Source organism: Heteronotia binoei, chromosome 2, assembly GCF_032191835.1.
Source record: "Heteronotia binoei isolate CCM8104 ecotype False Entrance Well chromosome 2, APGP_CSIRO_Hbin_v1, whole genome shotgun sequence".
Lineage (NCBI taxonomy): Eukaryota > Metazoa > Chordata > Lepidosauria > Squamata > Gekkonidae > Heteronotia > Heteronotia binoei.
Genome location: NC_083224.1, coordinates 97,922,972 through 97,949,538, shown reverse-complemented (window position 1 = coordinate 97,949,538; position 26,567 = coordinate 97,922,972). Strand labels below are relative to the sequence as shown.

At 44.9% G+C, this 26,567-nt stretch overlaps 1 protein-coding gene across 1 annotated transcript in view; it reads left to right on the top strand.

Moving 5' to 3' along the window:
* Positions 1 to 26,567, top strand: part of TESK2 (testis associated actin remodelling kinase 2) — a 148,606-nt gene that overhangs the window by 113,091 nt on the left and 8,948 nt on the right. Inside the window, exons 8-10 of the mRNA XM_060231721.1 lie at positions 1,976 to 2,059; positions 21,434 to 21,520; positions 25,682 to 25,829. Coding sequence (XP_060087704.1) covers positions 1,976 to 2,059; positions 21,434 to 21,520; positions 25,682 to 25,829 — 319 coding nt within the window. The remainder of the gene's footprint in view (positions 1 to 1,975; positions 2,060 to 21,433; positions 21,521 to 25,681; positions 25,830 to 26,567) is intronic.

Here is a 26,567-nt window from a genome sequence, read left to right as displayed (position 1 = left end):
GTACCATTGCCCTTTGGGTAAAGCAGTGCATTACCAAGGCATGTGAGACACAAGGGTTGACACCTACCTGGGTCATAGCATACTCCACGAGTGTACAAACCAATAGGGAAGAACACGTTATGGTTGAAAACCTAAGAAAAACCATGTTCAAAAGAGATATTAAACCGCTCAAAAAAGTCTCTAAGGACTGATAAGAAACTTCAAAGACTTACACAGGCTCAATGCAAAAAATTGTTTTTACTGCCAGTCTAACTAGTAAAGCTGTGGGCTCATTAAAGGCATAAAGCCTATTTTTCACAAACTTATACCACTTATAAAAAACATTTACAAAATTACAAAGTCACAAATCATACAGAAAAACAAGTCACTTGAAGAGTTCACCCCAGGAAGGTTGCTGAAGTAGCAGTTTTGACACACAGACCTCTCCGTGGAAAAACAAAATGATTGTTGACAAACTCTCTGAACAACAATGTTGCAGTGTAGTGAAGACTCAAATAAAAAGTATAATTGATAACACGTTTCCCAGGTAAAATTTACGTGTTTCGATACCAACTTCCTCTGATCAAAATACTTCAACAATCTGGAACTAAAACAAATATATACAAAGAAATAAACTGCTTAACACAAGTACAGAAAATGCTTCAGAATACACTCAAAAGAACAGCTTACCCAATGCTCTATCACAGTATGCACGCAGTTAGTCAATTACTCCAAACACGCATTAACGGTTCTCGAGTGAGAGATGCCCAGCCAGATCTTTAAATGCAAACAGCTGCCAGAATACATTTTTTCTATAAAGAGAGAAAATGAATTTAACTGACATAATATGTGAGGTTACTATAAACAGGCAGTCAGATCCAAAGATGAGTTCAGACCATAGGGCATAGGACATTAAACTTCTTAATGAAATATGATTAGCAGTAAACACAGCAGCCTTCTCAAGGGCTGTGGTCAGGGAAATTTGCAGAGTGGCTACATGGTCTTCCCTCTTGACCTTTGTGAAATGTTACAGAATCAACCAGGTGGTCTTGGCAGAAGAATACTACAACAGGTAGTGAAACTATAAAATAAGGAATGTTCCCACCCAGAAGTGCAGCTTAAGTAATTCCAACCAGTTTGGATGACTTCCCCCACTGAAGGAGAATGAAACATTGGACTTTACCCGAAGGTTTCTTCTCTTCAGTGGGGTAAAGTCATCCACGTCCCACCCTAAAAAAAAAAAAAGGAATGAAAGAAAGAAAGAAAAAAAAAGAAAATGCAACAATTTGAACAGATGATGGACAGTCACAGAGGTCTTGGACATAACTTGAGGGTCAGCCTATGATCTCTCCAGTGAGGAGCCACACGACAATTTGCATAGCCCTACCTGAGTGAGCAGAGGTCTGACCTAACCAGCTTGGATGACTTCACCCCATTGAAGAGAAGAAACCTTCAGGTAAGGTCCAGTGTTTCATTAAACTATATGGTATCTTTTTCTACCGAAGAGCTGCCCTTTTAAAATAGAAGTTCATATTCTGGTTATAAGTATAATATACTGGTATGTTAAGTTTTGAACAACTGTATGCTCTGAAACTTTGTGAAGTAGTGCTTTTCTCTGGCTGTAGATAAACCTGATAGTTGCAGTTTGATGAATTACTCCTTCAGACAAGTTCTCTCCTAATTTGTAATGCAATATTTTTCTGACATTGACATTTGTGGAGAGTGGAAGAGGCATAGAATAAACAAACACTGCTGTGAAATATTATTTAAGATTATCATCGTATGAGTGTGTAGCCATGCTGCTTCTTTGAGGAAAGTTCTTGGTTTGTATTTGCTTGCGCTCTAGAGCTGTGGTAAGAACTTTAAATGTCATAGAGATGTGACAAAAGAGGGTTCTTTTGTGGAATGTGGAGGAAACAAATGACAGATAAGGCAGCTGAAGAGTTCCTACAATAAAACTGTGTTCATCTTTTCTTTTCCTCTCATCCCTCCTCAGGCGGATGTCTTCTCATATGGGATCATTCTTTGCGAGATTATAGCCAGGATCCAGGCAGACCCAGACTATCTCCCTCGCACAGAGGTGAGCAGTCAAAAAGGACTGGCAAGGAATGGATGCTCAGGAGTTTCACTGGGTCATTAGTAATTTCCACACTTGTTGAACACATGATGAATGTAAGGTCTCCGATAAAGTGTTCATTCTGTGCTGTTGCTACAGGCAAGGAGTGACAATTATTTTCCCCTCCCTCTTATTTTAAAATGTGCAGTTACATTTTGCAGCTGAGTATTACACCAGTCATGAACTTTTGTGGATTGATCTCTTGCACCAGATGGAGCAGGTTACTTCTGCAACCCTGTTCAGTGAAAGCACATGGTCTGAAAAGGATTGCCTTTTTCTTCCAAGACACCTAAATTCTGAAACTGATGAGGCAACTCTTTATCCCAAACCCATCTGAGCATTTCCTTGGGCTTACAGGGTATACCTGTTTTGTTTATCTGTGCTGATCTCCATCCTCTCTGTGTGAGAGGAAAAACATAGGCCAAACTTGTTTAATTTTAACAAGTGGCTTGGAGTTAGGTCCTACTTGAGAGATTTCTGGTTTTATACAATCTTCCAGTCTTCCTAGTACCATTATGAATTTTTTCTTATGAGAGTGCAGAACATATAGTGAACTGGGATGCAGGTATTGTTAGACACATATTTTAAAACTATCTTTAAGGGATTTTATAATTGGTCCAAGACAAAGTTATTTTAAAACTATGCTCCTAGATTGGTCATGATGCAAATAAAGGGTTTCCTGTTTCATTAAGAAGTGGCTGTTCGTTTATTTCCACATTTTAAGCTGGTTATGGCCAAACACTGCAGTTAAGAGAACTGGTCATGTGAGCAGCACTTCCTGACCATCTCATACCTGGCTTCCTGGTACAACTGGCATAGCTATAAAGTATTATACAGTACATCACAACTCTTAATATATTGGACTGTCTTTAACAGACCAAAGCTCTGGAACTCTGTATACTGTTGCACTGAAACTGTAACCTTTTGGGGGGCCTCTCTCATTTTAACTCTACATAATAGAAAAAGAACTATTTGAAAATAACAACAATGGGTTGGCACTGTGCTTGCTAAATGTGTATGATTTGATATCCCAGCACAAGCACAAAGGCATGTTCTTTCTCATGCTGGTGAAGGGTTGGATGCTAGCACAGCAGCAGTACTTTGTGTTGCTGCATCACAATTAATTTCTCCCCCTCCTCTCTACCATGAGTAGCAAAAAGGAAATTGTTTAGGCTATCTAGTTGCAGTGCCCTTTTTATATTATTTTGTGTGAAAATCCTGTGAACCATTTTAACCCCTAGGAAACCTAGAGCAATTGCTGTGTTGTGTTGACAGTTAATAGTAGAGGAATACAGAATGCTGCTGAAATGGAGTACATGCTTCATCTAAAGCAGTACTGGAGCCATAAGGTTGGGACTTATGACATGCAAATATATCTTTCTCCGGTGGTCTGGTCAGTGGGTCGGTCCGACTACTGGGTATAGGCTCCTCCTCCTCATCACAGGGTCGGGTCTTCCAATTGATCCGGAGGGGGGAGTGGCCATCTTTTTCAGCTCTCATTTGGAACAGGACCTGACCAAACTGACTAACTATTGTAATTTTAGCCACTTTATGTTGAAATTGGAACTGATGTATGATAATATGTAAACTATGACCGACAGAAATATAGCACCTATTTCTACCTATTTTATATTTTTATATCTTTTAATCTCCTATTCTCTTATTTTTATATTTTTAAACTTTATTAATTCATGTAATTGTATTATTTAAACTATTGCTGTCTATTTTAACCAAATCATGCTTGTCATGTCTGTGAGCCGCCCTGAGCCCGCCTTCTGGCGGGGGAGGGCGGGATATAAAAATAAAATTTGCTTTGCTTTGCTTTGCTTTGCTATACCTCCCAGAACTCTCCAGTTTTTTCCGGCCCTGCATGAAGCAGGACGGTCTTCTTCCGAGCGCCTTCGGAGGAAAGCGCAGAAGATCCGGACGAGCAGGAAAACAAAGGCCGGGAGCGTAGGGGTTGGTCCCCAACAAAACCGGCAGAGGGGCAAGCTGCTAGGGCTACTTGCGAGTAGACCCGTTTGTCAGACGGCAGAGCCCTCTAGAGCTCCGTTTCCTCGCTGACGCGACTGAAACGGAGCAGGAGAAAAGCGGCGCAAAGCCGCATGAGCCCGAAAGCTGCAGCACGGTAAGTCGCCCCGCAGCGGGAAAGGGCCTGGCGCGGTCGGACTAAAACCCCGGGAAGAGGCACTGCGCAGGCAGTACTGCCTGGGGCCCAAGCTGCCTGGCAGTGAATGCATGGCAGAGGGGAGAAACCTTTCGCGGGGGCAGTTTTAAGGGTCTGAGGGAAAGGCGCCTTAAGGCCCGACAGAGGGCACAGTGAAGACATGCTGCCCTCCATTTTAAGCTCTTCCCGCCCTTTTTTATTGTATCTACTTTCACTTCTGTTTCCAGTGACATTGGAAGGCAGCGAAATGGCGGCTAGCTCACAGAGCAACTCTCCCAGTGAGTTCGACCTGCCTCTTCTGTCAGGAACTCTGACCCCTCAGCAAGAGGCTCAGAATCCCGACCTTACAGGGGAGGATGCCAAGGCAAATTTACTGCAATGGCTTAAACAAGAAATGTTGAAAGAGTTGGGGCAGGACCTCCGTCAACGTCTGGACTCCCCTGCTTCCTCGATGAAGCAAAAGAGACAAGAGGGAAGGAAAAGAGGCAGAGATCCCAGCCCTAGTGACCCTCCGGAAGGACGACCTAAGGGCAGGTCTCATTTAGGCTTGGATTCGCCTCTCCTAAGTTCGGCTGAGGAGTTGGAGTGCTCTGATCAACAGTCAGAGAGGGAGGAAGGCGAACTTTCAGATGAGGAGGAGCAGCCTGATACTGTGCAATCTAGGCTTTTCCCCCTTGAATACTATTCAAAGTTGCTCCCTAAGGTTTTAAGGACCCTTAATTTTGTGGCTACTCCTAAAGAAAATGAGGAGCTGGATCCTGACCTTCCCACAGGCTCAGGGGAAATGATGCCAAAACTGAGTAGCGCTCAGACAGGGGTTCCCTTGCCAGCTGCCTTTTTTGCTATGGTCAAGGCAGAGTGGGAACGGCCGGCTAAGCCTAAGGCCAACCAGCAGGTCCTTTCTAAACTCTATTCCCTAATTCCACAGGCCACTAAGAGGCTAAAGTTGCCAACGGTGGATGACCCTGTGACTAGTTTGATCTCTAATTCGGTCCTGCCTATGGACACAGATGGTTTACCCAAGGATCCATGTGATAGGAGAATAGAGCAGGCTTTGCACAAGGAATTTGAGGCGACAGCCTGGGCTATTAAAGCAGCCACAACGTCCTCTTTGTTTGCCAGAGCAATGTGTATGTGGGCTAATAATTTAGCAGCAGCGGATAGTGGAGCTCCTAAGGAGTTCAAGGACGAGCTAAAAAAGATTGCCTTATCTGCTGCCTTCGTGGCAGACGGCTCATTGGACACCATGCTGGGAATTATTAGGAAGGGAATTGAAAACAAATCAGCCAGTATTATAATGCCCCTGTATAAATCGATGGTGCGGTCTCATTTGGAGTACTGTGTGCAGTTCTGGTCGCCGCACCTCAAAAAGGATATTATAGCTTTAGAGAAGGTGCAGAGAAGGGCAACTAGAATGATTAAAGGGCTGGAGCACTTTCCCTATGAAGAAAGGTTGAAACGCTTGGGACTCTTTAGCTTGGAGAAACGTCGACTGCGGGGTGACATGATAGAGGTTTACAAGATAATGCATGGAATGGAGAAAGTAGAGAAAGAAGTACTTTTCTCCCTTTCTCACAATACAAGAACTCGTGGGCATTCGATGAAATTGCTGAGCAGACAGGTTAAGACGGATAAAAGGAAGTACTTCTTCACCCAAAGGGTGATTAACATGTGGAATTCACTGCCACAGGAGGTGGTGGCGGCCACAAGTATAGCCACCTTCAAGAGGGGTTTAGATAAAAATATGGAGCACAGGTCCATCAGTGGCTATTAGCCACAGTGTATGGAGCACAGGTCCACCAGTGGCTATTAGCTACAGTGTATGTGTGTATATAACATTTTTTGCCACTGTGTGACACAGAGTGTTGGACTTGATGGGCCGTTGGCCTGATCCAACATGGCTTCTCTTATGTTCTTATGTTCACCATGCAGCTAGCGGCTAGAGCCATGGCATGTGGCGTGGCGGCTAGATGCAACATTTGGCTTCATAATTGGGAGGTCGATACTGCAGCCCAGGCTAGGGTGGCAGCAGTACCCTTTAAAGGAGCCTTGTTGTTCGGAGAGGGCCTAGATAGGTATCTCATTGAGAACAAGGATAAAAAGAAGGTCCTAACCTCCAAGGGTAAAGAGACAAAACAGAGGAAATCCTTTCCTTCCTTTCGAGACCCCAAAAAGTCATCCAGACCAGGTCCCTTTCGTTCCTTTAGAGGAAAGTGGCAACAGAAGGGGCGTGATTCCAAACCCTACTATTCTGGGAAGTCAGACCATAGTTCTAAACCCCTTTCAAAAAAAGGGGGATCCCAATGACTATGCGTCTCACCAGCCGACAGGGAAAATAGGGGGTCGTCTCTCTTTGTTCGCAGACACCTGGAATCATTCGATTCAAGACAAGTGGGTACTGGAGGTGGTGGCACAGGGCTACGCCATAGAGTTCCACTCCCTCCCCCCCAACCACTTTCGTTGGGTCCCGCGGAAGAGGGATTTGATTGCTCACAGAGCAATGCTGTCGGCCATTCAGCACTTGGTGGATATAGGGGCGGTGGAGCCTGTCCCAATACCCCAACAGGATTTGGGAGTTTATTCAGTAATATTTTTAGTGCCAAAGAAGAACGGGGAGTTCAGAACCATCCTGGATCTGAAATGGCTCAACAAGTTCGTTCTAACGAAGCACTTCAAAATGGAGACCCTACGGTCAGTGTTGCTAGCCATTCAGCCACAGGATTTTCTAGCTTCCTTGGATCTATCCGAGGCTTATTTACATGTTCCCATTCGGGAATCGCACAGAAAATTCCTGCGTTTCTCCTACGGGGGGAAACATTTTCAGTATCGGGCCCTACCATTCGGTCTGAAGTCTTCGCCCCGGGTGTTTACAAAAATTCTGGTGACCCTGGTGGCGGAGCCGAGACTGCAGGGCGTGGCCCTATTCCCTTACCTGGACGACATTCTGGTGAAGGCGGGGTCATACCAACAATGCCTGGAGGGCATTCAACAGACAGTGTCCATGTTACGCTGTCACGGCTTTGTTGTGAACCTGGAAAAGAGCAATCTTCTTCCCTCACAGAGGCTAGTGCACTTGGGGGTGGAGATAGATAGAACTGTGGACAGAGTCTTCTTGACCTTAGAGAGACGGGAGAAGTTCTGTCTTCTGTTACAAGGGGTTCTGCAACAACGCAGGGTGTCGGTTATGACGCTAGCGCAGTTGTTAGGGATAATGGTCTCCTTTCAGGACCTACTTTTTTGGGCCAGGTTCCACACTCGACCCTTGCAGTTGCTCCTCCGTCCGTTCCAGGACGTTATAGGGAACAAAATTCCCAAACTGGTGACATTGCCGTCAGAGGTGACAACCCAGTTACAGTGGTGGCTGGATCCGGTTCGCTTTCTTCCGGGTCATCCGCTCCGCGAACCCCAGAGGGTTTGTATAACCACAGATGCCAGTCTATGGGGCTGGGGGGCTCACTCACAGGATCAAATGATCCAGGGACAATGGGAGCCCCACGAGATGAAGCGCAGTATCAACTTCTTGGAACTCAGAGCGATTCGGCTAGGGTTGCGAGGGTTGCAGGCAGTCCTGATGGGTCGCCATGTCCTGGTGAAAACGGACAACTCAACAGCCAAAGCGTACGTAAATCGACAGGGAGGAACCAGGGTGAAATCTCTTCATGCCGAGGCGAAGGTCCTCTTCGAGTGGGCGGAAGCCAATCTCCTGTCGATCAAGGCGGTTCATATTCCGGGGAAGGACAACCTGTTGGCGGATTGGCTCAGCAGACGTTTTCTGGACCAGATGGAGAGGATGTTGCACAGAGACACCTTCAGTCTGATAGTGGACAGGTACGATCCAGTGTCGGTGGACTTGTTTGCCACGGCAGAGAATTGTCAGGTGAACAGGTTCTTTGCCAAAAACAGAGACGCAAAAGCAGAAGGAACCGATGCGCTCAGTGGCGAGTGGCCAGCGTGACTACTGTATGCCTTCCCGCCCATTCCTCTATTGCCCAGGGTGATACAGAGGGAGGTGGAGTTAAGGGCAGAGATGGTGCTGGTGGCTCCTTTCTGGCCAAGATGGTCGTGGTTCCAGGAACTTCTGAGGTTGTTGGTTCAGTACCCTTGGCGGCTGTCAAGGCAGGACGACCTTCTGACTCAGGGCAACATGTCTCATCCTCAGCCAGACCTGTTACAGTTGACAGTTTGGAGGTTGAGCGGTTGCAGCTCGAGGAGCTAGGTTATAACAAGAGGGTGGTGGACACTATGTTGGCATCACGTAAATTCTCCACTAACAGAGTGTATAATACCACCTGGAAGATTTTCTCTTCGTGGTCGACCCAGCAGGGGTGGGACCCGATGACGGTGAATGTTAAAGGTGTTCTTTGTTTCCTACAGGAAGGGGCAGAAAAGGGGCTTTCCACTAGCACACTACGGCGTCAGGTAGCTGCCATATCTGCTATCCAAGGGGTGCGGGGGCGTAAGGCCTTGTCATTGCATCCGCATGTTAGACGCTTCTTGAGGGGTACTGCACTTCTTAAACCTCCACAGGTGCACAGGTTCCCCTCGTGGAAGCTGAATGTAGTGTTGAATGCCTTGTGTGGGCGTCCCTTCGAACCCATGGCTTCTTGTGGGATTAAAGAGCTAACATTTAAAACGCTCTTTCTAGTGGGCATCACCATGGCACGGAGAGTGTCTGAATTGAGGACCCTTTCGGTTGACAAGGAACTCTGTGTTTTTCATAATGAGAAGGTGGTGCTGAGACCAGACCCATCTTTCATCCCTAAAGTTAATTCTGTTTTTCATAGGTCTCAGGAGTTGGTTCTCCCGAATTTTTGTCCCAATCCTAAGTCTCCCAAGGAAAGGGAGTTGCACTGTCTAGACGTTAAGAGGGCGCTTAGCTTTTATATTGAGCGCACAAAAGACTGGAGAAAGTCTGATTCCTTGTTTGTTTCTTTCAGTAAGAGGTCACAGGGACGTCAGGTTTCCACTTCCTCTCTTAGCAGATGGCTGTGGAAATGTATTGTTCTGGCCTACAAGGCCCAAGGTCAAACCCCTCCAGATGGGATCACGGCTCATTCTCTGAGGGGTGCTGCAACATCAGCTGTGTATAGGTCCTTTCCGTCCTTGGAAGCTGTGTGTAAGGCAGCGACTTGGAGGTCGGTGCATACCTTTACCAAGCACTATAGGGTAGATAAGTGGGCTTCGGCAGAGGCAGCCTTTGGGAGGCGTGTGTTGCAGCATGCACTCTAAACAGGGAAGCCGGTCCCGCCCGGGGATGTACAGCTTTGTTACGTCCCAGTAGTCGGACCGACCCACTGACCAGACCACCGGAGAACGGAAGATTTGTATCACTTACCGTGAAGCTTCCTTCTCGGTGGACTGGCAGTGGGTCGGTCCGGCCCGCCCTTTGGAGGTTGAGCGGCTTCCTGGGTTTTGGAGATGGATTCTGGAGCTGGTTTCCTCTCTTGGAATACGTTGCAGTTTCTATGTTTTGCAATGCTCTGTTTCAATCTTCCATTTTGTATGGTGTATTGAAGCATAAATAAACTGTTCTCGTTTACTCGTTTTCTGTATGTGAATGGGGAGGTTTTGGAAGTTATTTTTCTTAGGGGGATGCGGCTTGGATACAACTGGAGAGTTCTGGGAGGTATAGGCCACTCCCCCCTCCGGATCAATTGGAAGACCCAACCCTGTGATGAGGAGGAGGAGCCTATACCCAGTAGTCAGACCGACCCACTGCCAGTCCACCGAGAAGGAAGCTTCACGGTAAGTGATACAAATCTTCCGTTCCCTGCATTCCCTTACCCTTCAGAATGCTGAAGCCAGGGCTTCCGGTCTGAGTTTTCAACAGAGCTACAGCCCTCTGAATAAGGGGAAAACTTAATCCTTTGTTCAGTTTAAAATTGACGACGAAGGTTGTCTTTTTGAAGCTTGGCAGAGCCGGCAAGGAGGGGTTGTGTCGTTCAACTTCTACAAAGGATTAAGAGCCATATTAATTGGCTTAAGCCTGTTTGAATCTCATTCTCTTATGGGACTGATATACATTTAAAAGAACAGGAAGACTGAAGGTGAAGGAACATAGCTGCTAAGGTACTTTGATCTTTATCTCCACTCCGGGACATTTCTAAGCTAATCTAAATAACAGTAGAAACTGAAAAAAACCTGAGCAGGAACGGAATAAGAGGGAGAGATTAGGCTGTTTAATTTGGACTCTGTTAATTTAAAAGTTTCAATAGAATTCGGAAAAGAAGGAAATTGTTATGAATACCTGTGGTCAGTGACGTAGGCTTCTGCGTTTTCGTCCTGCACTCGCAGTCAACATAACAAGCATTTAAAGACTGCGATACTTGGTGAATGAGAGCTGAGCACTGTGACCCAGGAAGTAAAAACATGGTGTTTTGATGGCCAATGTAACAAGGATTACAAAGTTGGAGAGCGTGAACCAGGAAGGAGAGAAGACCAAGACCAAGAAGGAGGTCCTCGCTAGGAATTTTTAACCATAGAGAAACTACGATCGCCATTTTGAAAGAGGGAAAATTGCCAAATTTGTTAAAAATCAATATCTCAGACCAGGAATGTAGGAGAAAAACGAAATTAGTCTTATTTTAAACAGTAGATTCTAAGCTATTGGACTTGGTGCTAAATTCAGATTTGGCAAACTTTTGAGTTTTGGGGGGGGGTTATGTTAGAAGGAAGATTAACTCATGCAAGATCTCACTCTTTGGACAAAATGCAAAGCCAATTTGATACCATGGAAGCCAGGATTATGAAGGGTGTGGAGAAAATGTTAACAGCTCTTTAAAAAGAACTTTAAAAAGATATTGGAGATCTTAAAAAAGAAGTTGAAGATTTTAAAGATGAACTAGGTATGGTTAAAAACAGAGTTACTGGGAGTTGAAGAGAAAGTGGATATACATGCTACCACCTTGCTAAAACTTCAAGAGAAGGTTACAATCCATGACTGCAGACTAATGGAAACTCAAGTGCATCTGAGAGGACTACCTGAAAGGGAGGAGACGGATTTAATGGATTATATGGTGAAAATCTTTGCTGACTATCTAGAGGAAGATCCTAAAAAATTTAGAAATATGTTGGATAGAGTTAACTCAGCATATGCAAAAGACAAAGGCTTATCAAGAGACATTGTTATAAGACTAAGGTCCAAGGACATGACAGGAAAAATTCTAAACAAAAGTTTTCAAAAAGCCTGGATAATAGAAGGGAGTAGAGTCAAAATAATGAAAGAGCTACCAAGACAAGTGATTAATGACAGGAAGAAATATAAGAGACTAACAGAGAAGCTGCGTGCAGAGGGCACAAGATACAGATGGATATTACCCGAGGGTCTGGGCTTTGAACAACGTGGAAGAAGGGTTACAATAAGGAATGAACAAGAGATGTATAGCTTTTCTGAAGAGAATAAAGACTCTGCACCATAATGGAGTACAAGTTATTATCTTGGAATATAAATGGACTAAATTCACCACAAAAACGAAAAGCAACATTTCATTGGATTAAAAAACAAAAATGTAATATAATTTGTCTGCAGGAAGTTCATATACAACAAAAGGATTACAAATTTTTGTGGAATAAACATTTGGGTTTGGAATTTTTTTCATTGGCGGAACAAAAGAAAAGAGGGGTGGTCTTTTATATTAAAGAACAATTAGAACCAAAATTGGTTAAACAAGAAAATTTTGAAGATATCTGGAGAAAATTTAACCCTGAAGTAAGAGACTATACCTTCCTTTCAGCAAGACATAATTCTTTTTCCAGAATAGATATGTTATGGGGCTCCAAAAGTTTGGGCCTCATAACTAAAAAAGTGGAGATTCTACCAAAGATTTGTACAGATCATAACCCAATATGTTGGATTACAAAATTGCAAAAGAAAACAAAAAGATGGAGAATTAATGAGGACCTGCTACAAGATAAAGACATTGTGACATTTCTAGAAAAGGAAACTGCAGCGTTCTTTCAATTAAATGAGACTTATGATATAGAATTCCAGACAGTTTGGGACACCTATAAAGCAGTTATGAGAGGATTACTAATTACATTGAATAATAAAGATAAGAGGGCCAAAGAAGAGCAGTTGCTAGGCTTACAAAATGAAATAAAGAAAAAAGAAGGGGAATTTTAAAAAAGGCCAGGAAAAAAGAAATTAATAAAGGAAATTACAATACTACAATCTCAAGTAAGACATTTGTTGAATAAAGAACTAGAATGGAATTTAAAAAGTCTGCAACAGAAATCGTTTGAAGGCGCGAATAAACCCGGGAAGTACTTAGCCTGGCAATTGAAGAAAAAGAAAGAAAATAAAATCATCAACAAAATTATGGCAAATGAAAAAGAAATAGTTGATCAAGAAGGAATTAAAAGATAATTTTTTAAGTTTTATGCAAATTTATTTAAAGGTGTGAAAATTAGAAAAGAAAAAATGGAAGAGTATTTATGAAATATCAAGACAGCACCTTTGACTGAGTATATGAAAAAAACTTTAAATGACCCAATAGAAAAAATTGAAATTGAAGCAGCAATTAAGGCAATGAAAGTAGGCAAGGCTCCCGGGCCAGATGGATATACAACTAAATTTTATAAAACTCTTAAAGATGAGTTAGTACCAAAATTGCAAAAATTGTTGAATACAATAAGAGAAAAAGGGAAAATTCCAAATACCTGGAAAGAAGCTGTAATCTCGCTGATCCCCAAAGAAGATAGAGATGTCACAAATGTAAAGAACTATAGACCAATTTCACTGTTAAACAATGACTATAAGATTTACACAAGAATTCTGGCAGAACGACTTAAGTAATATTTGATTAACTTTATAAAGGAAGATCAAGCTGGATTTCTCCCTAAAAGGCAAATAAGAAACAATGTAAGAGCTGTTGTAAATATTGTAGATTATTATGAGAAACACCCAGAAAAAGAGGCGGCTTTATTTTTTGTGGATGCAGAAAAAGCCTTTGATAATTTGAGCTGGGACTTTATGTTTGCAGTAATGGAAAACATAAACTTGGGGAAACATTTTATAAGAATGACGAAAGCAATATATACGATCAATATGCAAAACTGTGTATAAATGCAGATCTTACAAAAGAAATGAAGGTGAGCAAAGGTACAAGACAAGGATGTCCGCTTTCACCATTGTTGCTCATAATGACTCTTGAAATTTTGTTAAGACAAGTACAAGATGACAAAGAAATAGAAGGATTAAAAATTAGAGGATTTTCTTATAAATATAAAGCATTTGCAGATGATATTGTGTTTATAACTGAAAATCCGATTCAAGTGATACCTTTGTTGATAGGTAAGATAAAAGAATATGGAGAATTGGCAGGAGTATACAAAAAAGTATTGGCAGATGATTCAACAAGAGATTTCTAAGATCTTGGGATACGAATTTAACAAAGTTGCAGAGACTTTTCTGCTGGGATTACAAATGGAAAAATTTCCAAAAGAAGATAGAGCTCTAATTTGGTACTTGCTCTCAGCTGCTAGGACATTGTATGCGCAGTTGTGGAAGCAAGAAAAAATACCAGAGAAATGGGATTGGATTGTGAAAGTTTTATCGTGGAGTGAGATGGACAAATTAACAAGAACTTTAAGAGATTATGATTTGGATGTTTTTAAAAAGGAGTGGAAGAAATTTAGAGGATATATAGAGAAAGAGTGGAATGTAAAAAGACATTGGACAATTTTTTAATACGAATATAAGAAAAGAAAGGTATTGAATTTTGATTGGTTAAGGGTACCTTTATAACTGAACTTAAGTATATAACCTCGGCGGGAGTCTAGTAACGGAGGAAGGGGGGATTGGAAAATATCATATGGGTTAGAGATAGTAATGTATAATTAGATATTGTTACCATGTGTTATTAATAAAATTGTTTAAACACCAGAATGCTGAAGCCAAGAATTTAGGGACCTATGTGGATAAAAACCCACATGGGATGAAGGGACTGCAGTGAGGAGGGGGAAAGTTGGGTAAAATCACTTCTTCTAGCTCTTCTTCCAGCTCTGTGTTCATTGATGCAAGATGTTTCACTGGGATAAGAGGCAGGGAAGTGGAATTTTTCTCATTTACCCCTCCTCAGTGGAGCTATGTATTTTATTTATTTATTTAATTCTATTTTTACCCTGCCCTTCCCGTAGAACAGGCTCAGGGCGGGTTACATCATAAAAACGGTCCATAGTAAGAATAGTAAAAAACAATTTAAAATTTATTATTTATTTGTTACATTAAATTTCTATCCCGCCCTCTCTGCAAGTGGACTCAGGGCGGCTCACAACATTCATTTTCACAAGTTAAAAACCAATAAAACATAATTACAATTAAAAAAAAAACATTTTATGGTGCTGTATTGCTATGATGTACAATATAGGCGGGTTCTTCTTTTCAGACGGTGATCACCAAGTACTCTATATGATGTCAAGTGGCAGCTCTCTCTCTGTTAAATATTGAAGGCCTGTCAAAACAATTCGGTCTTACAGGCCCTGCGGAAAGTAGAAAGATCCCGCAGGACCCTTATGGCCTCCGGGAGAGCATTTCACAATTCTGGTGCTGCCACCGAGAAGACCCTAGCTTGCGTCAAACGCAACCTAGCCTCCTTTGGTCCAGGGGTGGACAATAGATTTTTTGTCCCTGAATGCAGTGCTTGTCGGAGCGGGAGTAGCAGAGTGAGGGAGATGACTTGCCCGACACAGGGCTTCAGGAAAGAAAATCAGGCTTACACGTGCAACTAGTGCCAAAAGGTGTATTAACATATATACACAACAAGTGCTCTCTTGTGCAGTCTATACAATATCACCTCCACGGACAAAGTGCTTCGCCTAACCACCATCTCACAGGGAGAGACCTGTGTGATGCACACACAGATCATATATAGTCCAAGCAGCCAATCCTGGCCGTGCTGACTCAGCAGATTGCATCACTTGGCTTCTGCCGGCTCAAGCCGGTCTGCTGATCAGGTCACTGTGACCTAGCCTGGCAGCTAGATCACCAGCTGTCATACTGTGGCTGTCAGACTGGGTTTATGTAGATTCTTGCTCCAACACACCTCCTAATCTATTTAAACCCAGTGCACCAAAACACTTTACACAGTTTACATACATGTCCACCAGCAACATTACAGTTCATATTTACGTAGCTCGGAACCCTTTCCGGAATTCGTTCAGGAACTCATCATGATTGTAAAACACATCATCGTGTTCCTGTTCAGCCAGCTCTTTCAGACGCTTGGCTTCAGCCTCCTTCTCCCTTGCCTCGCACTCTGCCACCCAGGCTTTCCATTTCTTAGCCTTTTCTTTTAACATTTCCTCAAATCCGGGTGGGTCTGGATTGACAGTCAGAGTGACATAGGGACACTTGTACCTAGCGGGACGTTGGCCTTTGGTGGACCTGGCAGACACCCGTGGCCCTGTGCTTGGACCAGCTTTGTCTTCTTCGGGTTGCTCTGTTCCCACCTCCTGGGCTGGTTGCTCTGCCCCTGTAATTGGGTGTTGAACCTCCTGACTCTCACACTTTACCTCCAGTTCCTGCATTTGAGGCTCTGCCTCCTGACTCTGCTCGTCAGGCTCTGTGCCAGCATTCGGCTCACCTTCTCCAGCCCCACTGGGTGCCACCTCCTGGGCTGGAGTTCTGGGCTGCGCTCCAACATCGTTATCGCTACTTGGCAGCAGGACAAATTGTTTCTGCAAGGAGTGCAACCTTGGCCAGCTGCTTTCTTCATTGAACTGGGCACTCTTACTAAGTGTTATCTTGCTTTTGCTATTGCAGAAACGATAACACCTGGCCCTTGGCTTGTAGCCCAGAAAAATTAGGCTCTCTGCCCGGACATCCCCCTCCCCGCTACTCGTGGAGTGGATGCCAACCCGAGCCCGTGACCCAAAGACTTTTAAAGAACTCAAATCTGGGGTCTTGTTCAACAGTAACCTGTAAGGCACATTTTTCACAGTATTACACCAAACCCTATTTTGCAAAAAAACAGCTGCATGTATGGTTTCTGCCCAATAGGTCATTGGCAGTTGTGCATCCTCTAACATGCAATACATCACATTCTGCAATACAGCCCCATGCCCATTTTCTCGGGGCGTTGCCGGGTTCGTCAGACGGTGGGCGATGCCCTTGTTCTCCAGCCAACGTTTCATCTGGTTAGATAAGAATTCCCCCCCTCTGTCGGTTTGTACAGCTAGGAGATTAACCCCTAATTGTCTCTCCACTGCTTTGACCCACTTGGTGAATGTCTTATACACCTCAGACTTATGCACCATGGTGAAAACCCACGCGTACCTCGTGTGGTCGTCGGTGGCCACCAAGCAGTATCTCCTCCCCGACAGACTCTTTGGCAATGGGCCAATAACGTCTAAATGGACTAGTTCCAGGGCTCGTGTGCTTTCCCTTGAGCTTTCTTTAGCAACAGCACACGCCTTGCTTTTGGTCTTCTTGCAGACCTGGCAATCCAAGTAACATTTGCAAGGATTTACTTTCAAACTAGGCACAAGCTCCAGGGTTTTCTTTAACGCCCTAAATCCGCAGTGCCCAAGTCTCCTATGGAGCAAATGTATACAATTATTGTGCACAGGCTCATTCGACACCTGAGCCACCTGGGCACAATCACTCTGGACCACATACAGTTTACCTTCCCTCTTTCCTGTCACAAGCAACTTTCCCCCACCTCCCAGGATTTTGCAGCAGGTTTTCTCAAATCTCACCTGGTATCCCTGGTCAAACAGTGTGCTAACACTCAACAGGTTAGACTGCAGTGAGGGTACATACAACACATTTTGCAACATACATTTCAGTGCAGGAAATTCCACATTGCCTGAGCAAACAGAATTGGCAGTGGTCCCATCAGCCAATCTCACATACTTATGCTCAGGACTGTCAATGTTTTTCAACAACTCCTTCTCGCAGCAGAGATGGCTCGTTGCCCCGGAGTCTAAAATCCAAGCAGACCCTGTGCTCTCTACTGCAGACGTGACCAGCCGGGTTGCTTCCTCACACGGGCTGGCGGTCCTCCGCTCTCGCCGCACACGCCCCCGCCTCTTCTCCCTCTCAGGGCAAGCTCGGAGCAGGTGCTGCGACGACCCGCATCCATAGCAGCGACGGACTGCAAACGCAGTCGGCTCCACTTCCTCCACCTTCGGACGCCTGCCAGCAGCAAAAGCTGGCTCATTCTTGGCTGTCTTCCCGGACACACCGATAACAGCACGCTGCCCGGCCGACACCCCCGGACAGCTCACGGCCGCAATTCTCTCTTGGAAGTCAAGCAGGTGGGCACAGACGTATTCCATGGTCAGGGTCGCTACGTCCACCGTCTCCAGAGAAGTTATCAGGGGAGTGTACTCAGGTGGCAACGACGACAGCAAAATGTACACTCTGTCGTCTGGAGCTACAGTCTTGCCTCTTGCCTCCAGCTCAACGAAACAGTCCGTTAGCCGTTTGATGTGATCTTTCACACACCCTCCAGCCGGCATAACGGTGCGGAACATCCTCCTTGTCAAGGCCATGAGGGAACCAGCAGTGGTGCTAACATGCACCGCACTCAACGCGTCCCAGGCAGCCTTGGGAGTGTCCTTCCCTCGCACATAAACCAGCTGGTCATCTCCTATAGACAGCACTATGTTGGCCAGTGCCTTATCCGATAACACAGTCTCGGCAGGAGATAAGTCAGCAGGGGGGTTACTCACGAACAGCCATTGCCCTTCACGCTTGAGGTAGTGTTGCATTCTCAGGCTCCACACCGCGTAGTTGGCTGAGGTGAGCTTCTCAACGGCTACTCCAAGCTGTTGCTGAGCCATCGTGCCGACTCCTCCTCACGGCTGGCTGCCGACGTCCCTCTGGCTCTCAAACAGAGAACGGTGGTGCTTCTGTGTCCTTCACCGGCGTTCCTCGCCTCCGGCTCTTTCCAAACTCACAGTCAGCTCAACTCTCAACTCTCTCCTCCGCGCAGCGGAACCGCCCTGGGCCCATAACCCTGTCGGAGCGGGAGTAGCAGAGTGAGGGAGATGACTTGCCCGACACAGGGCTTCAGGAAAGAAAATCAGGCTTACACGTGCAACTAGTGCCAAAAGGTGTATTAACATATATACACAACAAGTGCTCTCTTGTGCAGTCTATACAATATCACCTCCACGGACAAAGTGCTTCGCCTAACCACCATCTCACAGGGAGAGACCTGTGTGATGCACACACAGATCATATATAGTCCAAGCAGCCAATCCTGGCCGTGCTGACTCAGCAGATTGCATCACTTGGCTTCTGCCGGCTCAAGCCGGTCTGCTGATCAGGTCACTGTGACCTAGCCTGGCAGCTAGATCACCAGCTGTCATACTGTGGCTGTCAGACTGGGTTTATGTAGATTCTTGCTCCAACAGTGCTCTCTGGAGAATATGTGGAGAAAGGCGGTCCCGCAGATAGACAGGTCCCTGACCATAAAGGGCTTTAAAGGTCAATACTGACACCTTGAAACGGACTCGGAACACAATAGGTAGCCAGTGCAGCTCTTTCAGCACTGGCTGAATTGCTCCCATTGAGGGAGCCTCATTAACAGCCGTGCCACAGCGTTCTGCACTAGCTGTAGTTTCCGAGTCAGAGTCAAGGGTAGCCCCATGTAGAGAGCATTACAGTGATCTATTCTTGAGGTGACCGTAGCATGGATCACCATTGCTAAGTCGTTGTGCTCCAGGAAAGGGGCCAACTGCACTCATGGGCATTCAATGAAATTGCTGAGCAGTCGGGTTAGAACGGATAAAAGGAGGTACTTCTTCACCCAAAGGGTGATTAACATGTGGAATTCACTGCCACAGGAGGTGGTGGCGGCTACAAGCATAGCCAACTTCAAGAGGGGGTTAGATAAAAATATGGAGCAGAGGTCCATCAGTGGCTATTAGCCACAGTGTGTATATATATATGTGTGTGTGTGTGTATAAAAATTATTGGCCACTGTGTGATACAGAGTGTTGGACTGGATGGGCCATTGGCCTGATCCAACATGGCTTCTCTTATGTTCTTATGGCTGCTCTAGCTCTGGCATCAGTTTTACACAGGTTAAATGGGCTTCTGGCAGAGGGGAAATGTAGACAAGATCTGCATGCACAAGTGCCTTCTGTTTGTACAAATCACAGATCTATCCTACTGTAATAGAAACTAATCCTGAGAATAGGACTAGCTCAGAGATATATCAGGTGTCTAAGTAATGGACTGATCCATTAGTCTCCAGCATCAGGCTGCTTGGGGACAAGTAGCAATGGGTCAGTACTTCTCTATCTCATTGTTCAGACAAAAGATATACTATTATTATTATTAATTTTATTTGTATCCCGCCCTCCCCGCCTAAGCAGGCTCAGGGCGGCTAACAGCATTCAATAAAACATTATACAAATATATTGATTAAAACAACATTGGAATTATAAAACAACATTAAAATATACATAGTTAATACATATCTTAAATTGATGCAGCATATATAATCTGTAGCTTAACAGCGGCAGAGTTGTTCCAGGCGCTATTTATCCATTTGCCTATTTAAATGATGGCAAGAATCGTTGAAGGGTCGCTTTGTTGGATCCTCCGTTCGGCCCTCCTCTGTCAGCAGTCTGGGAAGGCCTGCCTAAAGAGGATGGTCTTGCAGGCCCTGCGGAATTGGTCTAAGCTCCGCAGGGCCCGCACCTCCTCCGGGAGTTGATTCCACAGGCACGGGGCTGCCACGGAAAAGGCCCGTGCTCGTGTGCTCTGTAATTTTGCCTCCCTTGGCCCAGGGACAGTCAGCTTGCTCTTCCCTGCTGACCTCAGTGCTCTCTGGGGCTCGTATGGGGAGAGACGGTCCTTCAGGTAGGCAGGTCCTCGGCCATATAGGGCTTTAAAGGTAATAACCAGCACTTTGTAGCGAATCCGGTATATAACTGGCAGCCAGTGCAGTTCGCGCAGCCTTGGCTGTATATGCTCCCATTTCGGGAGTCCTAATAACAGCCTGGCCGCTGCGTTCTGCACTAGCTGCAGCTTCCGGATTCGACACAAAGGCAGCCCCAAGTAGAGGGCATTACAGTAATCCAACCTTGAGGTGACCATCGCGTGGATCACTGTTGCTAGGTCCCGGCGCTCCAGGAAAGGGGCCAACTGCCTTGCGCGCTTCAGATGGAAAAATGCCGACTTGGCAGTGGCAGCTACCTGGACCTCCATTGATAGTGAAGGCTCCAGTAGGACCCCCAGGCTCTTGATCAAAAACCGGGAGAGGTATTTCCCCTGCAATGCCCGGTCCAAATTCCCTGGGACACAGTCAGGCCGACCATCCATTAGCAGATAGAGCTGGGTGTCATCTGCATATTGATGACAGCCCAGCCCAAACCTCCGGACAATCTGGGCAAGGGGGCGCATATAGACGTTAAATAGCATCGGAGAGAGAACCGCTCCCTGAGGCACCCCACAGTCAAGCGTGCGCCTCTGGGAGAGCTCACTCCCGATTGCCACCCTTTGTCCCCGTCCTTTGAGGAAGGAGGAAAGCCATTGTAAGGCCAGCCCCCTAACCCCTATGTCGGCGAGTCGGCGGGTCAGTAGCCGATGGTCGACCGTGTCGAATGCAGCCGACAGATCTAGCAACATCAGCACCGCCACGCCGCCTCGATCCAGCTGCCGTTGGAGGTCATCTGCCAAGGCGACCAGCACTGTCTCCGTCCCATGGCCTGGGCGAAAGCCGGACTGGCAAGGGTCTAGGATGGAAGCGTCATCCAGAAACCTCTGCAGTTGCAATGCCACTGCCCTCTCAATAATTTTACCTAAAAACGGTAAATTAGAGACCGGTCGGTAATTTGCCAATTCGGCCGGGTCTGCTGTACATTTTTTCAGGAGGGGACAGACCAAAGCCTCTTTCAGAGGTGATGGAAAACGCCCCTCTGAGAGGGATCTACAAATTGAACCTAAAGGAAAGTCTGAAAGAAAAGACTACTGGGGAGCAGTCTTCCAAATTTACTAAGGAAGCTTGAGTCATCTTTGATCTATAGTCTTTAACCTGATAAATGTGACTTGGTATATGGAGGATAACTTGCAGGTATATCTTGATGGTGTAGAGAAAGGCCTTCCTTACTTACATTTAATATTTTGCCTTTTAACTCTGTCTTCATGATTTTGTTACTTCCTTGTCTAGTACACATTATTTCTACTAGTTATAATTTCATTTTTCTGTGCACAGAATTTTGGCTTGGATTATGATGCCTTCCAACACATGGTGGGAGACTGTCCTCCAAACTTTCTCCAGTTGGCCTTCAACTGTTGTAATGTAAGTATATTAGAGAAAGAGAGAAAAATGTAGGCTCTTTGCAACTCCTGGTAATGTTAAGCAAAACATTACTAAGACCATTGGGATTTGGACGGATGGTTCAAGAAGTGTTCTGTAGTATCTCTACAAGTTTTTCAGGCTTCTGAAATTCCCTGTTTGGTCACCTAAATGTGACAAGAATTCCTTCCAAAGAAATGTGATGAAAGGAGTAGAAACAGAGATGTCCACTTGCCATCTTGATTTATTTATGGATGTATTTACAGGCTAGCACCAACCCCTTTATTCTAGTTCCTAAATGTAATGAATCTCAAGAATAACAATAAGGAACAAAACAAGAAATGCTCTCTGTCTTATTTCTTTAGCCTCTCTGCCATAAATTATATAACCAGAAGCCATATCTTAGCTAAGATCTTGGAGCATTCAGAAACTACATCTGTTTCTTCTTGAGTTGTCTCCCGTGCCATTACAAAATGGTGATCATCAGGAAGCTATTTTCTCCAGGCCATTTTGGCCAGGGATCTTTATGTGAAAAGACAAGGGTTTTGCTGTCATGGCATCTTGACTTTTCCACTGCTTCATGTTCTTCCATTTGCCTTTGTTCATAGGCTGCCTTTAATTAAGTGTTGTGGAAGAGGGAGAAAAGTTTCTCTGCATCCACTAACACCATACCTTGCATAATTTTGTAGACCTCTGTGATGTTATTTACCTCTAAATTGTCTCTTTTTCTAAACTAAAAATATTCAGCCTCAAAGGGAAACTTTTGATAAATCTTGGTTGCCTTTTTTTGTGTTTCTTTGGAGTCATCATTTGAGATACGAGATATGGTGACCAGAACTGTAGCTGCATATTGGCAGTTTTATTCTCAATCCATTTCCTGATAATCCCTAGCATGCTATTTACCTTTTGTTTTGTAATCACTGTTGCATTCTTAGTCAGTGTTTTCAGTAAGCTATAAATTACAACTCCAAGGTCTTATTCATGTCCTCCTATCACCATCAGTTGTGCCCCTATTAGTGGATATGTAAAACTGGAGGGTTCCCAGGCCTATAGGTAAGTGGGGCTACCAGGTTGCCAGATGTGTGTGTGTGGGGGGGAGTCTTCTTACCAAACCTGCCTGAATTCTGGAAAGGGACTTCCCCCTTTTCTCTCACCTTTGGATGCTGAAGCCCAGCAGGTGGTTCTTTTCTGCCCTTTCCTCCTGTCTCAACCTCCTCCTCCTGCCACCTCCTTTGAGAGAGGAAGAAGTGGGGGGGGGGGGGGAGAGATGGGACAACAGCAATGACTCTGGAAAGAATTGCCAGCAGCATCCCCCCCATCCTGCTCATGCTCCAGACCAAGTGGGAGGGACAACAAATTCTCCTGAGCATCTCTCCAAAGAGCACAGAACTGACTAGAAGATCTGTGGGGAGCAAGCCCCCTAAGCTGGGCTCTTTAGAGGCTCACAGCAGTTTTTAAGCATGGGTTTAACTGTCTAGTGCCTGGGCTTGTGGGGAGAGGGGTTTAATAATCCCTCATTTCTGCATGGCTATGTGTCCCACTTAATGAAAAATCCACTGGCTGTGTGCCTCACTAAATGAAAAATTCTAGCTACAGCCCTGGGGGGGGGGGGGGTCCCAGAATTCATCACTGCACACAGGGCTTTTTTTGAGCTGGAATGCACTGGTACAGCTTTCCAGCTGGGTTGCCCTGCACTCTGGCTGCCAGCCATGGGCTCCTGGACCAGCATTTCATGCCCTGGATTTTTTCTTCATAATTTTGCACTTACAGAGGTGTGGCTGCAAGGTCAGGGGAACTTTCTTCACATGTCTGGGGGTTTTCACAGAAGGTAGGGCTTGTTGCAGGATGACATAGCACTGCTGTTGCTGGTCCTGCTTTGCTGTGCCTCCTCGTGATCTGTGAAGCCTGTGCCCCAGCATCTGGTCCCTGATGCTGCTCATCACAGCCATTTTTATCAACCTCTGGTATGAGACCCACCCCTGGCGCCACCAGGAGAGCTGCGAGCACCCCATCAGCAGCACCCACCTGTCCAAGCAATGCCAATGCCAACGCCTCCTGCCCCTGCAGCACTTGCCCTTGTTAAGTGCCAAGCATCGGCTCCCTCGTGGCAGTACCTGGGAAGTGGTGGTAGCAGCAGTGGAGCCTCCCCTGGGCAACCTGCTTCTGCTGGACATCTGGCCAGCTGTCCTGTGGCTTAGGGTGCTGCAGTCCTGATGTGACCATCCGTACTTCACCACTTATGCTGGGCTCTGGAGCCAATGCTACTTGCTGGGCATCGACAGGGACCTCAACAGCCTGGTGGAGTAAGGTAAGGGGAGAAGGACAAGAGAGGGGATGGCACCAGCTGGTGTTCTCCTCAACACCTCCCTCCCCAAATGCATCTCCCTCATCACCCCCTCTTGCCTGCCAGCGAAGTACCATAGAATGCACCCCCTCTCAGGACCACTGTGCATCCTGTCACTACTGCTCTAATACAAGGTTGGGATACCTTCTGGCTCTTCCCCAAGTCGCAGCCATTGGTAGTCTATCATTCCTTACAACTCCGTCATCTCCCTCAGCCAGCTATCTCCATACAAAGTCAAGGCACCAGTCATCTCCCAATGCGACCTAAGGTCGCTGTTCACATCCGCTAGGCACATAATTCAGAGGCACATCCCTCTTCCACTTCCCCCACTGACACTTTTGTGCACACAAAATCACTTAACACAGCATTGTCACTTTGCTCTCCTCACCCCCCCCCCCATGTTTCCCTGCTGCATTTTCACTGCACTTGTGTCTGTTCTGGTATTTGTACTTGCTGTATGTCCTCCAGTGAATTGCTGGCATGCAGTGTGGTTTAATAACTTTCCTCCATATCAACTGTACTTTGTACCCTAGCTTCTTCCTAATTAATGTGGGTGTGGCTCGATGACCACACTTCCAGTGACATCAGGGGCTCTGGCTTAATATGTTAATGAGTTTCTGCCACCAGGGGGTGTAGCCTGTTATGCTAATGAGTTCCTGCTGGGTTTTTTCTACAAAAAAAAAGTCTTGACTGCACACATACTTACAATAAATTTCATTGTCCATTGTCCTTTTTGGAACTCCACACAATCTACTCATGTTTTCACCATCCTGAACAATGCAGTGTCATTGAACCAGTTACAAATCTGTAAAAGGATGTGCCTCCTTATATCATTAAAGTTAAGCTTACTCAGAAACCTTTGGTAACCTTTTAAAATGCCTTTTGAACTTCTCACATATATAAGGATTGGATCCAACCAGTTTTTGTTCATTTTCATATACTTTCCCTCTTTTCTACAGCCTCCATTGCATATTTTTTTCATGCCAGTCCTATGAATTCCAGCATAGCCTTTTTCAACATATACACATATACAAAGGGTTCCATCCAGTTTTTTGTTCATTCTCACATACTTTCCCTCTTTTTTATGGCAACCATTGCATTTATCTTTTCTTCTTGCCAGTCCCATGCATTCCAGCCCTCCTTTTTTCAACAGGAAAAGCTGGCTGGATTCACCCAGGTATCTCTCAGCTCACCTCTCTCTACATGCTTGTTGAGTCTTTCAGAGAATTATAAGAAGTTGATGAGGCTGGGTTTTTTTGCAGAAGTCGTGTTGATTTTTTTCCAACAAGGATCATTCTTCTCTGTGTTTAACTATTTTGTCTTTGATAATATTTTCTACCAATAAACCTGGAATTTTAATCTTATTCTGATTATTTTTAGTTATGCTGCTGTTCTTATGTTTTGTTTTATATTGAAAACCACTATGAAGATGTTTAAAAGGAGAAATGGAAAATGAATACTTTACATTAGCAAAATAAAAAGTGGTCTAATCTTGGTACTCAAGAGAAAAGATACTGCTTGGTGCATCAACGGAAGGTGGTTAGAGGTATCAAAGATTTTACATGAGCCTCCATCAATGGACATAGATTTATAACACCTCATACTTAATCTAATCTTTTGGAGGATTGCATCACAATCCAGAAGTTGCTGATTCCTAACCCTCCTGTTAGCTGAATTAGTGACAAACAGCACGGGATAGGGCTTCAGTTTATTGGTTCTTATAAAAACCATTATGGCTCTCAAATATCTGTAGAGAATATCTGCCTCACCTGCTTCAGTTGAAAAAGATAAATGTAATTTGCTTATCTGTTTTTTCATAGATGGACCCAACACTACGACCTTCATTTGTGGACATTGTAAAAACACTGGAGGAGATGCTAAGCTGTTTGAAAAATGAAGAGACTGAAAGAGAGAGGAAGCTTTTAAATCTTGACAGTACAGAGAGAAAAACCATCTCTGTTTCCAAAGGTAGGAATTGAAAAAGGGAGAACACAATGTGATTACAAAAGCAAGGACTGTAAAAATCACATTTTAATTGCTAAATAACAAAATACAAGTTATAAACAATGTTCTAATGAAATAATATTTCATTAGATAATGAGTGCATATTTCCTTTTTCTTCAATCAATAATAAATTATAATAATTGATCAGTAAAATAAAACATGCATTCCTGTTTTAAAACATGCACCCTCACAGATGACCTCCAGAGACATCTGGATTGAGGTGAGTCAGTGTTGCTGTTGCTTCTTGATCTAACAGCAGCATTTGACATGGTCAGTTACAATCTCCTGATCCACCACCTCACCAATGCAGGGATATGGGGAACTACCCTACAGTGGTGTTCCTCCTTTCTCCATGGTCAGGGATAGAAGGTGGCACTTGGTGAGAGAATCTTGCTGTGATACCTGCTGGAATGTGGTGATACTTGCTGCAAGGGGTGATCCTCTTGTCAATGTTGTTCAACATCTGTATGTGGCCCCTCACCCAGCTGGTCCAGGGGCTTGGGCTGGGGTGTCACCAGTACACTTATGACACCCAGCTGTATCCGCTGGCGAACTGGACTCCACCCAGATGTTTTCAACAGGGCATTGTTTATTTATTTATTACATTCGACTTATATCCTGCCCTCTCTGCAAGCAGACTCAGGGCGGCTCACAACATCATGTCAATACAATTAAACCAATAAAACATATAAAACCATAATT